General features: G+C 44.1%; 1 protein-coding gene across 5 annotated transcripts in view; it reads right to left on the bottom strand.

Annotated features, from left to right (window-relative positions):
• Positions 1 to 18,533, bottom strand: part of LOC137380530 (protein bicaudal C homolog 1-like) — a 305,313-nt gene that overhangs the window by 221,216 nt on the left and 65,564 nt on the right. For 4 of the 5 annotated variants that reach the window (XM_068052479.1, XM_068052477.1, XM_068052478.1 and 1 more), the window contains exon 2: positions 18,227 to 18,273. In XM_068052479.1, the coding sequence (XP_067908580.1) occupies positions 18,227 to 18,273 (47 nt within the window). Of the gene's footprint in view, positions 1 to 18,226; positions 18,274 to 18,533 lie in introns of those variants that run through there. The other variant, XM_068052481.1, reaches the window with a different exon arrangement.

Here is an 18,533-nt window from a genome sequence, read left to right on the forward strand (position 1 = left end):
TACATACGTCTGCCTAGCCAATCTCTGTAAACTCCAGGGATTAACTCATACGCAGAGAGAATAGCCTTTTTTGCCATCTCAATCTGCAGAAGCCTCTTCAGGAAGCATGGTATAAACTTCATGAGCTCTATCTATGCTTTGCATAAGCAGTGTCCAGCTTTCCTTTGGCCATTTTATCTGTTTGGCTATTTTTCAAGATATGAAAAATGCCTCTACGTCCCTTTCTTCAAACTTAGGAAGAGCCTGTATAAATTTAAACAGCTTTTCGCTGGGGCCTGGGCTGAATTCAGATTCTTCCTGACCCAAATTTTCCCTTTGTCCAAGTTCCATCTCTCAATTTAAAGTTCCTTTCTTCTCTTTCACTTTCTATGAATTGCTCTTTTTCCCTGTCAAGTTTTCTTATTGCTATTTCTTCATCCTGCTCAAGTTTTTTCATTTCTAACTGAATCTTAGCCAATTCCACTGCATCACTCTCTAACTTACTATAATCTCCTTCCAATTCCAGATGTTGGGCTATTCGGTCAATTATCACAGCTTTTTTAGTACTTGATTTCAATTCTAACCCCAATTGTCCTGCCAGTTCTCTTAGTTTATTGTTAGGAAACGTTATCATCACTAAGGGACACAGTCTCCTTTCCCAGAAAAACTGCTACAACTGCTAATGCCATTCTGATGATATAGACTGTATCTTGTTACACAAGAAACCTGGTACCTTTTTTTTTCAAATTATTACTCCCCTTATAATTCATGTAATTGCCATTAGATTTGGATCCCGACAAATCGAGCAACCCAATTAATATTAATTGCTCTTGCGTCTGGAATCATATGATGTCTGATGCAAAACCCCAATTTTTATATTGTCCCAGAGACAAGCAAATAGTAAGATTCTAAACGTGAGCCCCCCCAATTAATCTGATCCCGGTCAAGGCGGGAGCAACGTACTGTCAATTCAGTCCCATCGCTCCACAGGTCGCAGCATATTATTAAAATGTTCCCACCCAACTGCAAAACAGCCAAATTAAACATTCTAGTAACACCTAGAATAAAACAGACCAAACCAGGTATCCATAGACAACAAATTATTAAAACTAAAATCTTAAACACTATTAAGATATACTTATGTCTAAAGACCTTATAACTTCTTATTTTAACCTAACACCCCGATTCACACACACTCAAAATTCAACGGTTAACCTTTTTTTTTTAAATGATACTTTAAAAATTAACTGTTAATAAATAAGTAACTGAGGTCTTAGTCTTTGAGAGTTACGTTCCTGATGAGCGAGGTATCCTAGTGTAAAAAAACAATCAGATGCCACTCGAAGTCTCCACATGGATTTGATGAAGTCATTACTTGATAGGCATTCAAAGCACTTTGGCTGCAGCAGGAGACAAACAAACAGTCTTTCAACACGGGGTAAAACTACAGGTTTATGTTTGGATTTTTAAAATTGGTAGATTTCAGTCGAAGCTTTACTGCGAATTCCAGAAAACACCATCAGTCGAGAGAGAGTCAATCTTGAAGCAAAGACTCTTAGATTGGAAGTAAAGAAAAAGGAATTTTGCTATCTCCAGCAATACGAATATCATCTTCAAAAGGGATTTTTTTTGCCTCTTTAGGCAATTAACAGCCTGTGGCTCGTTGTAGAATTTCTGCTGAGAGGATTCTCTTCTTTCAAGGCAAGCACACTTCACTGGCGTCTCAAAACTGGTTTTAGCTTTTTTTTTTTACACAGTTTAAAGTTACATTACACCATCTGACCTCTCCACTCTCCTGCTGTTGCCTAGGTAGCAGGTGCAGCTAGCACACTGTACTTCTTCGTTTTTAAAGGCATACTGTTTTAATCAGAGGAGAAAATAAATAGCTCCGTGACAATGTGAACCGTGCAAACAGGGATAATTTCTCCTGCGTGGCCAGCTGCAGCACTCAGGAGACAGACCACTTATTCGGAGAGCCTCCAGCTTGTTGGGAACCCTAATTGGTCAATGCAACTGCCATGCTACCTGTAACAAATCAATTCATACTGATCACAGTGAACGTCAGTCTGCAATTGAAATCAGTGAATCAATTGGATTTAGGCTTCTTTAATTAGCAATGAAGTAAAACATAAAAATTTCCAATGCTGATATTTAATGTGTGAAGGTGTGTAAAATTAACTTTCGACAACCCAAGGACCCAAATTTCTCAAGTTATCTAGAGTCCTCAGGTTACCATGTTAGTGTGTTGACAACTTCCACATTTGTACAGTATCAAGTACACAGCCATTGCACATTGTTATGTGAAGAGCATCCAGGAGAACTTTTAACATTTCAATGTTCGACTGATGCAATCTTTTCAAAGACTATGTATTAGTGAAGACTAGCATAATAATTAATTGCAGGATCGCTGGTGCCAGAACAATCATGAGCATTGTCATATTTTCTTTGGCCCAGTGAAGTCCAATCCTTTCCAAGTCATTCACACTCAAATTACTAAATTCACAAAAAAAATTTCAGACGCAATACAGAAAATTATATTTGATATATTTAACAGACTTTCTGAATTAACCCTCAGACTTGTGCCAGCTGTGCTCGCTCAAAAGTAACCAGCCTGGAACAACATACGAAGAGAAGCATGTGGACTACAAGGCAGCCACAAGCTGCTTGAATACATCTGAACCTTGATGATGCTGATCAGTCATGTCAATGATTATGAGAAATGTTAATGACCCTTTGGATATTTGCAGCTCCAGAAACTCACCAGAGTTCAAGACTCACCATCAAGGGGTACAGTATTGTGGTGGTTATGTGTTGCACTGGTAATCCCAAGGACTGGACTAATAAACCAGAGAAGAGTTCAAATTCCACCATGGCAGTTTGAAAATTTGAATTCAGTTTTTAAAAATCTGGATATAAAAAGTTTGTACCAGCAAAACCTACCATAATCTGTCAGATTTTACAAAAAGCCCAACTGGTTCATAATGTCCTTTAGGGAAGGAAACCTGGTGTTCTTACCTGGTCTGACTCCACTCCCACACCAACAAGGTTGACTCTGAACTACTCTCAAGTGGCGAAGCAAGCTATTGAGATATATGTAATCATTACAGCATTGAGGAAGCATCTTCATCACACAGAGTGCAGCGGTTCAAGAAGGTGGCCCACCAGAACAGTAATCAGAGCAGCTAGGAATGAACAATGATCGCTGGCTTTGCCAGAAATCATAGTATCAGAGAATCAGAGAAATGTAGAGCACGAAAGGAGGCCATTCAGCCCATCGTGTCCACGCCGACCAACAAGCAGCCATCCAGCCTAATACCACTTTTGGTCCATAGCCTTGTAGGTTATGGCACACCATGTGCACATCCAAGTACTTTTTCAATGTTATGAGGGTTCTGCCTTTCAGACAGTAAATTCCAGACCCCCATCACCCTCTGGGTGAAAAAATTCCCCTCGAATTCCCTTTAAACCTCACCCTAAATCTATGTCCCCTGGTTATGGACCCCTCAACCAAGAGGAACAGGACCTTCCTATCCACTCTAGCTAGACACCATCACTTTATACACTTCAATTCGGTCTCCCCTCAACCTCCTCTGTTCCGAAGAAAACAATCCTTGGCGATCCAATCTTTCCTCAACTAATATTCTCCAGTCCAGACAACATCCTCGTAAATTCCTTCGGTATTCTCTTAGTTCAATCACATTTTTCCTATAGTGCAGTGACCAGAACTGCACACAGTACTCCAGCTGTGGGCTAACCATTGTTTTATAGAGTTCCACCATAACCTCCCAGCTCTTACCTTTTATTAAACAAGGCATAGAATATAAGTATCCCATATGCCTTCTTGACCACCTTATCTACCTGTCCAGCCACCTTCAGGGATCTGTGGACATGCACTCCAAGATCTTTCTGTCCCTCTATACTTCAGTATCCTAACAATGCCAAAGAATGTACCAAAAGAAAAACTTTTTTTCGTCAATACTCTCTGAAATGCCATGGGACATCTTCCTATATTACAAGTACTACATAAACATAAGTTGTTGTGGTAACAGAAAAAGATCAACAATGAAATTGGACCAACCTGATTTTCTTGTGTCATTTAAAATCATAGAATCTTACAGTGCAGGAAATCATATAGACCATTGTGCATGTGCTGGCTCTTTGAAACAACTATCCAATTAGCCCCACGCCCGTGCTCTTTCCCCACAGCCCCGTAATTTTCTCCCCTTCAAGTATTAATCCAGTTCCCTTTTGAAAGTCACTATTGAACCTGGAAGTGCATTCCAGCTCACAATAATTGGCTATGTGAAAAGATTTCGCCTCACCTTTCCTTTGGCTCTTTAGCCAATTACCTTAATTCTGTGCCCTTTGGTTATTGATCCTTCTCCAAGTGGGATCAGTTTCTCCCTATTTACTCTACCAAAACACCTCATGATTTTGAATACCTCTGCTTAATCTCTCCTTATCCTTCTTTGCTCCAAGGAGAAAAATCCCAGCTTCTCTAGTCCTTCCACGTAACTGAGAAGCGGGGAATGGGCAGCTCCCAGAAACAAGAGCCAGTGCAGGGGCAGCTCCCAGCAACAGATCTGGGCGTGGGCTGTTTTCTGTCTATGAGTGTCTATACACTGCTGCATAGGTGCAATGCCGAGAGGACTGAAGACCAACGTAGACAAGAGTAGTGCAGAGGTTCAGCACCTTGTGACTGGCTTTTACCAAACACAATCTAGTTACTGGACTGTGTAACAAAGTTCCATCGTCCAGTATAAACTTCTCACTGAGTCATTTAGCAACAAGTATAAACACTACCCCCCAGTAATTACCCATGTCTCTGTGAAAAAGCCTTATAGAAAGTTCTTAACCAATTTGGCAGTGCCAAGAGAGGATGAAAGGCTCCTGACGCACCATGACTTTGTCAACAAGGGGGCCTTTGAAGTACTCAAACAGTGGAACCATCCATATATCCTGATCACATCATTTAAGTACTTCAAAATTAACCTGATAAAAAGATAGTTGGATTCTGCCAAATGGACGCATTGTTGCTAACAGCAGAGTCAGCTCTTCCAAGATTCCTACACTCAGCTGCTCTCAGATAACGAGAAAAGAGAAGAAAGGAAAAAAGATCAGAATAAACCAAAGTATGTGTCAAATCAGGTCTTGAAATGAGAATTCAACTGTGGATGATGCAGGGAAACCTTCAGAGACACACAGGCAATATCTCCAGTGGGTCTCCAAACAAATGACACTGAACATTTAGATGAATGTGTACTTTAAACTCTCACCATTATGACTCAATTATAGGATGTACAGACTCAGAATGTTGTACTATGTGCTGAATGTAACCGTGCTCTCTTTTAAAATAAATAAAACTACTTTTACAAGGCACATTGACTGTGTACTTACCATTGGTCTTTAATATAAGCAGTGCATTCTGAATTTCAGAAAGATGTCATTAGTGATTAAACAACCACACTCAGCAATCCTCACAGCTCTTAAATGTTTGTGTGGTTTCCATAGTAAACACCTTGTACTTAAAGTGGAGAAGAATGCACAAGCGGTTTATTGGCACTCCTTTAACCATCAGAATGTCTGGAAAGGTGATTCCCAGAAACTTATTTCTCCTGACACCAAGTTGGATAGCAAGTGGTTTGAAAGTTACTTTGAGAGATTCAACATGGAGAGGAAATGCTCCCCAACTGCTACCCTCGTATGAAATGTCGTCATTTTAAATCAGGGTTCTCGAGGAACATAGGAGCAGGAGTAGGCCATTCAGCCCATCGAGCCTGCCCCGCCATTCAATACGATCATGACTGATCATCCACTTCACTGCCTTTTTCCCAAACTATCCTCATATCCCCTTATGTCATTGACCGATTTCTAAATACCAATCTCTGCTTTAAACATACTCAATGACTGAGCTTCCACAGCCCTCTAGGGTAGAGAATTCCAAAGATTCACAACCCTCCGAGTAAAGAAATTTCTCCTCATCTCTGTCCTAAGTGGCTTCCCCCTTATTTTGAAATTCTGTCCCCTGATTCTAGACTCCCCAACCAGGGGAAACATCTTAGCTGTATCTACCCTGTCTATCCCTTTAAGTATTTTTCTGTCCATCCCTTTAAGTATTTTGTAGGTTTCAATGAGATCACCTCTCATTCTTCGGAATTCTGGAGCATACAGGCCCAGTTTCCAATCCCTCTTCATAGGACAGTCCCGCCATCCCGGGAACAAGTCTGGTGAACCTTGGTTGCACTCCCTCTATGGCAATAAAATCCTTCCCAAAGAGAGGGGACCAAAACTGCACACAGTACTCCAGGTGTGGTCTAACCAAGGTTCTATATAATTAAAGCAAGACTTCACTCAAAGCCTCTCGTAAAGGCTAACATACCATTAGCCTTCCTAATTGCTTGCTGCACTGGCATGTTAGCTTTCATTGACTTATTGACAAGGACACCCAGGTCCCTTTGTACATCTACACTTTCTAATCTCATACCATTTAAGAAATACTCTGCACATTTCATCCTCCTACCAAAGTGGATAACCTCACATTTTTCCATCTGCCATGTTCTTGCCAACTAGAACCCCTAGACTGCACTATCAGTGCTCCCTGATTTCTGGAACTATCTTACTGTTTCCAGAACCAATGCTCCAGTGCTCTCAAATCCTGGGACCCCTCTCAAAATACAGCTACAACTCATATCAGTACTGCCAGGTCTGAAGTGGAGCTTAGAACACATAAACTTTGACTTAGGGATTCACTGAGCCTGGCTGACAAAACAAAGCCAAGGAAAATGGAAGATAAATTGATTTATCAAAATCCAGAATTTTCAGGACTACAATTCTAACAATGGTAATTCATGTCAAAGTACACTAGGATTGACCAATATGTGCATTTTCTAACTGACCTGATCTAAAATTAGTTGATGAAATTCCCACTCCTTCAACTGAAAGGTCAGGTACTCACAAAGGGAAATTCCCACAAATTATAAAAATTTTTATATGCTGCCGCCCACCTCTATAGATGGACTAACACAAATTCCGTTTACTAAAACATATAGGTTGCAAAATTCAATAAGACCCAAAAATGGGTGGGGAAAAGCGCTGTTGAGTGGCTGCATGACTGAGCAGGGTGCAGAAAATCGTGAGAAGTTATCACACGATCAAGCTAGCCTGCACTTCTTAAAGGGGAGGCACATTTTGGCTGAAGAAAGTGCTGCAACTCATTGTAAAAGTGACTGTGACCTGGGAAAGACACAACAAATGGCACAACATGGCAGAGAACGGGCTCCAAGATTTTCCAATGCTGCACTGGAGGCCTTGGTTGGGGAACTGCAGAGCAGGAGAGGAAGTCATCTATCTAGAGGATGCCAAGAGGCCCTACAGACGCACTCTGAAAAGGCAATGGGACTAAAGAGCTCCGGCAGCCAATTTCAAGATTCTAGCCCCGAGGACCTGGTTGCAGTGTTGCAAGAAGTTCAAATACCTCAGACTGTTATATTCAAGAAGGCCAGCTGGTGAAGGATAGTACCGGAGCCAATCTTCACTCAGTTTAACATTTATTTAGAGTGAAACATTACAAACATACACCACCTAACTCAACCACAACACAGTTTCAGTGTCTCTTCATATATGCTCAAATGCAACCCCAGTTAATGCCCACCACCTGCATATAATTAAACACAACTGATATACAATTAACAGATTCCCTTTTTTCTCTTTAAATAAAACTTAAGCCTGAATTTTATTAGCGCGCCGCCCTTGAACTCAGCGGCGTGCCCGCACTGAGCGGCCACCGCCGAGCCCCTGCAATATTACACGCGGGGCTCATCAGCACCACTGTGGCGCGCTGCCAGCAGCTCTCCCCCCCCCACCTCCCCCCAACCAATATTACGTGGGGACAGGAGAGACATCCGGCATAGCGAGAGACCTTTTAACAGCTGTGTAGCAGGTGCTGGGACCCTATTTAAAGCGCCCCAGCACCCGCTTCCTGACAGCTGCCAAAGAAATACTTTCCTCACTGAAGAGTGCGGCTGCTGTCAATCTGGCAGCAAAGCAGAAAGTGCTGGAGAAACTCAGCAGGTCAGGCAGCATCTGTGGAGAGAGAAGCAGAGTTAACTTTCAGGTCTGTGACCTGCTGAGCTTCCCCAGCACTTCCTGCTTTACTGCCACATGCTTACCCTATTGAGTCCCAGTGTCCTGTGAAGTTGCGATCCTCTTCTCCCACTCAAGTGTAACATTCCTTCTTGTAGGCGTGCCGCACCTGGGTGAATAATCTTACTTTCGCACATTCCAGGACGTGAGACTTAAATGTGCCATAAAAAGCAAATATACAACAGAAATAAAACCATAATTGAATATCTACATACTATGGGCTTCTAATCATCTGACTGTGAAAAGCTGCAGACTAATATGCATTTGGAATCTGTATTCATTTCTCTGCTAACTGTTATGTGAAAAGGCAATTAAATTTTCTTTGTAAAAAAAAAAACTGGAAAATTTGTTCATATTCTAGCTGCATTGCCAACTGAAAATAATACACCGAGTATGATCAGCTGCTGCAGAAGCAAAGTGTTTGTGAACATGTGTCGATGGTGTAATAGCTAACAAACTATGACAACAGCACAGATTTCCTCACTAGTCCTGCATTGGTTTTCAAACATGGGCATGACAAACCTTGCAGCCAGAAGTTAGAGCAGTTACACTATGGAGCCACCTTTGTATTAAAAGGACCACACCAGGAATCGAGGATGTCAGAGTGGTACTCTAGGGTGGCCCAACAGTTCAGCGAAGTCTCCCTGCTTACTCTCCTCCAGGCTGTGCGGGCAAGACGGGAGGTCCTTTTCCCCAGCGATGAACAGAAGAGGCCCTCCCACCTGAACAAGGCAGCCAGGCTGGAGACGGCAGAGGAGATGAGTAGCCATGGGGCCATCCGTCGTCAACAGGTCCAATGTCAGAAGGGAATGAACGAGCACTCCCCCAGCCAGCCGGGGCCCTCTAGGCCTCGTGTACACAGGGTACGAGCGCCAAAGTGATCCACAGCCAACGGGTAATCAGATCAGCAGCCTTCCTCCAGTCAGGCTGCTAGCGCAGAGGTTGCACCAAGACGGGGAACTCAAGTGTTTACAGAGAACACACTGACACAAATGGGAATACATGGGTGTCACAGTAATGTAGATAAGACTTTCGCTAAATATTCCTCACCAACAGGTGTCCTTTTCTCTGTGAATGATGTGTGCCAGCATGTAGCGCTAACGTCACATCCCTTTGCACCGTTGGCCCTTCAGGAAAGCCAACATATGCAATAACATTGCCATGCAGCCATTACTCATGAGCGACTCCATGGATGCAGTGACATGGACACTGGTTCAGGTAGCTTCTGCCTCTAATGGTTTACACAGGGATGCTGCAGATGTGGACTGGTGCACAGCAAGTGAGCAAGGGTTATATGTGGCTTGCAGAGCTCATGTCGGTTCCTATGGAGCAGAGAGCCTTTGTCTGATGAGCCACTGCCGTACATCCCTAGCTCACTGCTAGCCCTGCATGCAGAGTCTGGGTTCCATCTGCCCTCCCATGAGCCTTTCCTGTTGTAGGTCCTCAGCGTCTTCATAGTCCAAGAAGGAATCCTGTTGACGTGTCTCATCACGACAGGCATGCCCCCTTATTGGATGCATAGTTGTGCAGAGCACAGCGAGCTGCAAGGAAAGGAGCTGGCCTTTACGGCCCGTAGTACAGGGCACCACCCTATCTATCCAGGCATTGGAGGCACTTTTTCAGCAGGCTGATCGCCTGCTCAATGATGGCTCTTGTAGCTCAGTCGCTAGCATTGTATCTATCCTCTGCAGCAGTGGAGTCTCTCACTGGTGTCTAGAGCCACGTCTGTAAAGGATAGCCTACTCATTTCCCGAATAATTTTCCATCCCTGAAGACATGCAACATCTTATCACTTCCCAATCAGCACCAGTAGAGCAGCATTGGACAGTTTCAGTTATGACTATTCCTCAACACATTCATTTCCCGTGCTTTTTGGGTTTTAACCAGGGTGCTACACGCTGCGAGAACAGAATAATCAACTCAATACCAAGCCCTGGCTAAATGTTCAATATAGATCAACAATGTGGGGGCTTACAACAAATGAGGCGGCAAAATTTAAAATAGAAGCAAATGAAATTAATGTTGAGACACCAGAGAAGCTGGGGCTGTTGTTCTTAGAGGAAACATGGTTAAGCAGAGATTCAATAGGCGTGCAAAATTATACAAGGTTTTGATACAGGTAATAATGAGACACTGTTTCCGCTGGCAAGAGGGTCAATAACCAGAGGACACAGATTTAAGGAAGTTGACAAAACAGAGGGCAGATGGAATTTTTGTTTTTAAATGCAGCGGAGTTGTGATACACAGCCTGAAAGGGTAATGGAAGCAGATTCGACCTTAACTAAAGTGATTTGGATAAGTACTTGAATGGAAAGATTTGCAGGGCTGTGGGGAAAGAGCAGGGCATTGACATAATTGAATAGCTTTTTCAAAGAGTTAGCAGAGAGAGGTGGCCTCCTTCTGTGCTGTACAACTCAATGCAAAGTATGTGCTTGGAGACCTTGGATTTTGCCCAGAGCCATCTCAGATTAAGCGATATCTGATTCTGATGCCAGGATCAGAAAGGCACCAGAGAGTATAGAAGAAAAAAAATGTGCTAAAGAGGGTTGGTGCTAGCACGCAGCCCTGTTTAACTCCATCAGTAACTGGGAATGCATCAGAAGACTCACCATCATCCAGGACATGCGCGAGCATGCCGTCATGGAACTATCAAATCATTGTGATGAATTCTTCAGGACAGCTGAATTTCTCCATTACCTTCCAAAGGCCCTCATGACTGACGTGTCAAAGGCCTTGGTCGAGTCAACAAATGCTGTAGAGGTCCATGTTCTGTTCTTGGCATTTCTCCTGGAGCTGTCTAACTGCAAACAGCATATCAGTGGTTCCTCAACTTGTTCTGAAACCGCACCGACTCTCTGGCAGTAGATCCTGGTCGTAATGTTGCACTAAGCAGTTCAGAAGGATTTTGAAGATTTGGTCAGTGATGGAGAGGAGGAGTGAGATTCCTCTGTGATTGGCATAAGAATGGTGAGTTCCTTTCTGCCTGTACAAGTGGACAAGGGAGGCATCTTTGTATTCTAGCAGGTTGATTCCTTGCTTCCACATAGACTGAAGAAATTCAGTGAGCTAGTTGACCAGGCATTGGCCTACAGCCTTGTAGACCTCAGCTGGGATAGCACCAGTTCCTGGAACTTTGCCACTAGACAGGAGTTCCATAGCTTTTGTCATCTCTAACAGTGTGGGAGGGTCATCAAAAGCACAGATCGCAACCTGAGGCAGCCTGTTGATAAGCTTCTTCATTGAAGGATGAAGGCCAAATGAGGATGATCATTCTAGAATTTGGACATTTTCTGTGAGCAGTGTTGACCCATTGGCAATGAGGATTGGTGATGAATCAGTAGACTGGGGTCTGTAGACAGATTTCAGAACATTGTAGAAATCACTTCTAGTCTTAGTGGTCAGCACATGACTGGAGCTTGCTTTTGGATTCAGCCAAATGTCTTGTGTCTGAGATTGCATTGGACAGTCCTGAGGATGTTTCGGTAGGCATCATGCTTGGGTAGTGATGACTTGTCACTGAGGCAGGTCCGACATGGGCAATGTTTCTCCTCCAGTAGTTCCTGGATCACCTCATTTGCGATTTCCTGTTTGCCAATCACAAAACAATGACTGTGCACTAGTTGACAGTTCAGAGCTGGACATGCAGTGTAGCATGGACTTGTTCTTCAATGCATGTGACAACTTCAGCCTTATGATCAGCACAAAGAAAACTGAAGTAATGTACCAGCCTGCTCCAGGAAAGCCCCATCTTAAGCTCAAGGTTTCAGTCCATGACCAGAACCTGTCAGCAGCGGATAAGTTCACTTAACTCGATGGCACGCTCTCTTGAGCTGTCTATATCGATGATGAGACACATGCAAGAATTGCCAAAGCACGTATAGCCTTCGGTAGACTTTGAACATCAGTCTTGGAATGAACAGAAGTCTGCCTACCAAACAAAGTCTATAGAGCAATAGTCCTGCCCAGTCTGCTCTATGCATGTGAGACTTGGACTGTGTACCAGCGTCATGCTGAGAAGGTCAATCACTTTCACTTGAGCTGCCTTCAGAAGCTTCTAAAGATCAGATGGCAGGACAAAATACCAGACACTGAAGTGCTCATCCAAGCTGGCGTGCACACCACACAGAGAGTCACAACTGAGTTGGGCTGGTCATGCAGCCAGAATGCCTGACATTCGCTTACTAAAGCCAATCGTCTATGTCGAGCTCAAGTCTGGGGTGCACTCTCATGGCGATCAAAGGAAGCGCTACAAGGACACGCTGAAGGCCTCGCTTAGGAGTTTTGATACCGACCCCAAGTCCTGGGAGAAGCTAGCCCAGAATCACTGCAAATAAAAAAGATGTAGCCTCCTTAAAATGCAAGCGCACATCAGAGGCCGAGAGAAATACACAAGGAGAGAAAATCTGGAGCCAGCAGCTCATCCAAAACTCGGTCGCCTACAGTTTCCTGTCCCATTTACAGCAAAACCTGCCAGGCATAGATCGGTCTTTGCAGTCACCCATTGGAAACCTACCAAATACCCCAGATGATTTTTTTCCCCAAAAATATACTATATTCATAAAAGTCTGTAAAAATGCATTACAAAACAGTTCAAAACAGCACCTAGTTGATATTCCAAAAAGTGCAAAGGAAATCAGTTTTCTTCAATACCTCACAGCCCTTCCATTCCATTTTACAGCAAACACATATTCGATCTATACAGCCCGAGGGGTTTCCCATGGTTCCAGCCCCTTTGGTGGGAGGACCTTACACAGTGGTCTTTCCCCATTGAGCCTTTGCAGCGGCTGCCCCAAGCTTTAGTGCGTCCCACAGCACGTAGTCCTGGACCTTGCAATGTGCCAGTCTGCAACACTTGGTCGTGGACAACTCTTTGCGCTGGAAGACCAGCAAGTTTCGGGCAGACCAAAGAGCGTCTTTGGTTGATAGTCCTCCAGCAGCAGTTGATGTTTGTCCCGGTGTGCGTCACTGGGAACAGCCCGTAGAGCACCAGACTCCTGTGCTACAAAGCTGCTTGGGATGAACCTCGACAAAAACCACTGCATCGCTTTCCACACCTGCTTTGCAAAGACACATTCCAGAAGGAGGTGGGCAACTGTCTCTTGCCCACCACTGCCACCTCGAGGGTAGCGTGTGGAGGGGGCGAGACTCCGGGTGTGCAGGAAGGATCTGACGGGGAGGGCTCTTCTCGCCACCAGCCAAGCTACATCTTGGTGCTTGTTTGAAAGTTCTGATGATGAGGCATTCCGCCAAATGACTTTGGCAGTCTGCTCGGGGAACCATCTGACAGGATCCACAATCTCCTTTTCCCGTAGGAAAAAAAAACACCGGGGACAGATAGAACCTCAGCACTTAGTGACACTTGGAGTTTGCGTACTGGCTCACACAGTTTGATGCAGCCGCACACGAAGGTGGTCATTAGGATGAGGGCGACGTTGGGTACATTTTGCCCACCTTTATCCAGAGGTTTGAACATAGTGTCCCTCCGGATCCGGTCCATTTTGGATCTCCAGATGAAGCAGAAATTGGCTCGGGTGGCCGCCACGGCACAGGAGTGGGTTTTGGGCCAGGCCTGTGCCACATACAGCAACAATGTGAGCGCCTCGCACTTTATGACAAGGTTCTTACCCACAATGGAGAGAGATCGCTGCTCCCACATGCTCAGTTTATGGTGTACCATGGCTACTCGCTCCTTCCTGGTTTTGGTGCACGCCCCGGCCCCTCTGAACCATATCCCCAGCACCTTCAGATAGTCTGACCTGACAGTGAAGGGGACAAAGGATCGGTCGGCCCAGTTCCCAAAGAACATGGCCTCGCTCTTGCCGTGGTTAACTGTGGCTCCTGAGGCCAGTTTGAACTGGTCGCAGATGCTCATCAGTCTGCGAACGGACAACGGGTCTGAGCAGAAGACGTCGACATCATCCATGTACAGGGAGGTTTTAACCTGAGTGCCTCTACTGCCTGGGATTGTCACCCCTCTTATGCCCACATCCTTCCTAATAGACTCAGCAAAGGGTTCAATACAGCAAACAAACAAGACAGGGGAAAGAGGACAGCCCTGTCTGACTCCGGATTGGAGCAGGAAACTTTCTGATTCCCACCCATTGATTGAGACTGCGCTACTGATGTTTGTGTACAGCAGTTTGATCCAATTGCAGATTCCCTCCCCAAACCCCATTTTGGAAAGCACGTCCATCATGTAGATGTGCAATATCCTGTCAAAAGCCTTCTCTTGGTCCAAGCTGATAAGGCAGGTGTCCACCCTCCTGTCCCGTACATAGGCGATCGTATTCCTGAGAAGCGCGAGACTATCGGAGATCTTCCTGCGGGGTACAGTGGAGGTACACAGCAGCCACCCCTTGAAGGACCAACAACAATAACTCTATGAAAGGTGACCAGAGATCAGTCCAATGCAGTTAACATTTTACTTGCTCTATCCAGAAGGGTGCGCCTTTAAAGAAAGAGTTCTTCCAAAATGATTCTCTCACAACGTTAATTAAACAGTATTGAGAAGTCAAATCATTAGGGATTCAATGTATCGCAATTTGGGCAGAATAAAGGAGGTTACATAATGACAGGCAGCACATCCAAGTTTGGATGCAATATAAGCATCATAGATTGGCCTGATCACAATGTAACCACGTCAGCTGTCAGTAGTTGAAATCCCAGAAGTTGGGGAATTTAAATTCAGTTAATTAAATCTATCTGGAATAAAGAGCATGTAACTACCGGATGGTCGTAAAAACCCATCTGGTTCACAAATGTCCTCTAGGGAAGGAAATCTGACGTCCTTACCTGGTACAGCCTATTTGCCACAACAGACCCACAGCAGTGTGTTGACTCTCATCATCTCTCTGAAATGGCCTAGCAAGCCACTCAGTTGTATTCAAGGCAGCAGCTCATCGCCACCTTCTGAAGGGCAGTTAAGAACCTGCAATAAATGCTGGTTTTGCCAGTGGTGCCCACATCAATGAATGGAAAAACTACGGGAAGCAACCTTTAAGGCTGGTTTTCAACTTATAGAAACCATTCTTCAAGACAAAGGTGCCTCAACTTTCAAAACAGACAGTAGGGGCAAGATCAAAAGGTGAATAAAGCATTTTATATTTAAAGGCTCCGAGAGTAAAAAAGACTTGCATTTATATAGCACCTTTGACGACTACAGCATATCCTAAAGAGCTTGACAGCCAATGAAGTATAGTCAATGTTGTAATATAGGAAATGCAGCAGCCAATTTGCACACAGCAAGCTCCCACAAACAGCAATGTGATAAGACCAGATAATCTATTTTAGTGACGTTGGTTAAGAAGATCAGGGAGAACTTCCCTGCTCCTCTTCAAAATAGTGCTACGGGATCTTTTACACCCACTTGAGAGGGCAGATGGGACCTCGGTTTAACGTCTCACCCAAAAGGCAGCACCTTTGACAGTGCAGCACTCCCTCAGTACTGCACTGAAGTGTGAGTCTCGATTCTGTGCTCGACTCTTTGGAGTGGGACCCATACCACAAGCTCAGAAGTGCGAGGGCTACCAATGAACCAGGGCTGACATTTAAAATGCATGAAACGAAACCGAGAAGAGATGGTTAAAAGGGACAAGGTGAGTACAGGTTAAAAAGGATTAAATGTTTATCATCTGATGCATCACTGAGGCCAGGTTTGCCTGCTTTATCTTCGTTCTTGCAATGGTGGACTTTCTTCTTAAACCACTGGTAGCAGTTTGGTACAACTGAATGGCTTGCTCGGCCACTTCAGATGGCAGTTAAAGGTCAACCACATTCGAGTGTGTTTGGGTCAGAGATCAGAACAGGTAAGGATCGCAGGACAATACTGAATTAGCTGAGTTTTAACAACAATCCGGCAGCTTCAGTGCCAACTTTACTCCAGTTTTATGAAGGTAATATTCAATTGTAACATTCTACTAATGTCTAAGCACCATTACCAACTGTAATCATCTTTATTTCAGCATCAAGCTCTGTGAGCACAAGCAGCTGCCCCAGGAGGAGAGGATTGCTCTCAAACATCCAGCAGCCTGAGGATTAACTACCCAATGAATTTGATCTGAAATGCAAACCCTTTTATAAACCAAAACAAACAGATAAAGCCACATGTTTCATAGAATCATGAAAACCAAAAGGAAGCCCTGCAGCCCAGTGTGCCTCTTTTAAAGAAGAAAAGCTATCCAATTAATTCCACACCCCTGCTCTGAGAGCATGGCTACCCGACCCAAACCCGACGGGACCCGATGACGAGTCGGCTTCAGGTCGGGTCGCTCTTCTGGGTCCGGCATTCAGGCATTCCAACATTCACCACCTCCAGTGAGTGGCTCCAACATTAATGTACTTATTGAACTTGAAAGGTTGTTCAGTTACAGTTTTTTTAAGCTTGTGCAGATAAGCAACAAAGTGAAAAACGGAAGCTAGGTTAACTGATGGTCGGGTCAGACACGGGGAAAAAATGAAAGGACTCAGCCGGGTCAGATGTGGTTCTGTCGGACTCGGGTCGGGTTTCATTTGCAGACCCGAGCCGGCCTTTACCTGCTCTATCCCCAAAGCCCTGCAAATATTTTCCATTCAATTATACATATAATTCCCTTTTGAAAGTTATTAATGCATCTGCTTCCATCACCCTTTCAGGCTGTTCATTCCAGATAGAACTCACTATGTCAAACCATTTCTCATCTTCCATGTGCTCTTTTGTCAATTATTTGAAATCTGTCCTCTGGTTATTGACTATCCTGCCAGTGAAAACAGTTTCTCTCGATATCGTCCCTTCTAAAAGATGCATAAAATTTAAGTCTATATCCACACAGTTCCCTTCTGAAACTTACCATTCCCCAGATGTACTCTATCAAACCCCTTCATGACTTCACCCCTACTGAGTTTCCCCTTAATGTTCTCTGCTCGGAGGAGAACAATTCCAGCTTTTCCAGTCTCTCCACAAAACTCAAGTCCCTCATCCCTGGTACCATTCCAGTAAATCTCCACTGCAGCCTCTTCCTAAAGTGTAGAGCCCAGAGTGGATCAGCTGAAGGCTAATCAGTCCCAGCAACTTCCTCGCAAGTCAATACTAGAATTGCTGCTCTGAAGAATCTTTCACTGCCGAATGTTTTATAAACTGACTCATCTGTTGAACATATTTACACATTTTCTTAAAGAGAAAATTTCAGTTCCATATACCATTCCGTCTCAATAGCATCTGTGCCTGAATTCTCACAGGCAGCTGACTTTAGATTGAAAACTGAAAGTCTCCAATTCGCACCCAGAAATATTCTTTGAAAGAAGGTAGACAAACAAATCCTCACTTGGGATTTGAATCGCAAGTGTCCTGCTATATTGCAGGCCTCTACACACTATCAAATAACTGACAGCTAATTAAAATGACCATTTCACTGATGGGTTTTATGTGCAGAGGAAGACTGATGCAGCAAAAGGTAAGAACCTAAGAAATAGGAGCAGGAGTAGGCCATTCAGCCCCACAAGCCTGCCCTGCCATTCAATAAGATCATGGTTGATCAGTCCCAGGCCTCAAATCCTCTTTTGGGCCTGCTCTGCCTAACCCTGGACTCCCCGAGATTTCAAAAATCTATCTACCTCCTCCTTAAATACATTTAGTGACCGAGCCTCCACAACTCTCTGAGGTAGAGAATTCCATAGATTCACCACCCTCTGAGAGAAGAAATTCCTTCGCATCTCAGTTTTAAATGTGTGCCCCCTTATTCTGTAACTACGTCCCCTAGTTCGAGATTCCCCCACCAGTGGGAACATATTCTCAACAGCGACCCTGTCAATCCCCCTTAAAATCTATGATGAAGTACACTATGAAACATGCACATTCATGACAGCTGTCCTCAAATCTATTCCTCTAGCTATTCCACTAGAATGGATTACGGGACTGGATAGGGAAGTTTTAATGCTATCATGCACATTAGACTGGAGTATCATTCTGCTCTATTCTCCCACACACAAGGGCCTAGTCATTCCTTACAGTGCTGAGCTTCTGGTTTAAATATCTTTCCAAATTGTTTCAAGATAAAATACACAACAAAACTGTTCATGATCAGCACCAATGCCCACGCGAGAACACGACTGTTGAGCCACAATACAATACCTTCTGGAAGAAGTCTTCCCCACTTTTGCCTTTTCCTTCAGCAGCAGCTGTAAAAATAAACATTCAGGGTCAAACACAAAGAACTAGGGAAGGAAAAAACATTTAACTGTTCAATTGGCATTTCTGTAGAATCTTATAACAATAAATTTAACAGGTATTCTTCTGCCCAGCTGCCTTGAGAGTGTCCTATGAGCAATGAAAATCACATGATCACAATCAAAATGATGAGTGATCTCCTCTGCTGATTGGATCCTGCAAAATGTGCTGAGCAGCAACTAAAGACACTGTTCAATATTCATACACCTGG

The sequence above is a fragment of the Heterodontus francisci genome, chromosome 20 (genome assembly GCF_036365525.1).
Source record: "Heterodontus francisci isolate sHetFra1 chromosome 20, sHetFra1.hap1, whole genome shotgun sequence".
NCBI lineage: Eukaryota > Metazoa > Chordata > Chondrichthyes > Heterodontiformes > Heterodontidae > Heterodontus > Heterodontus francisci.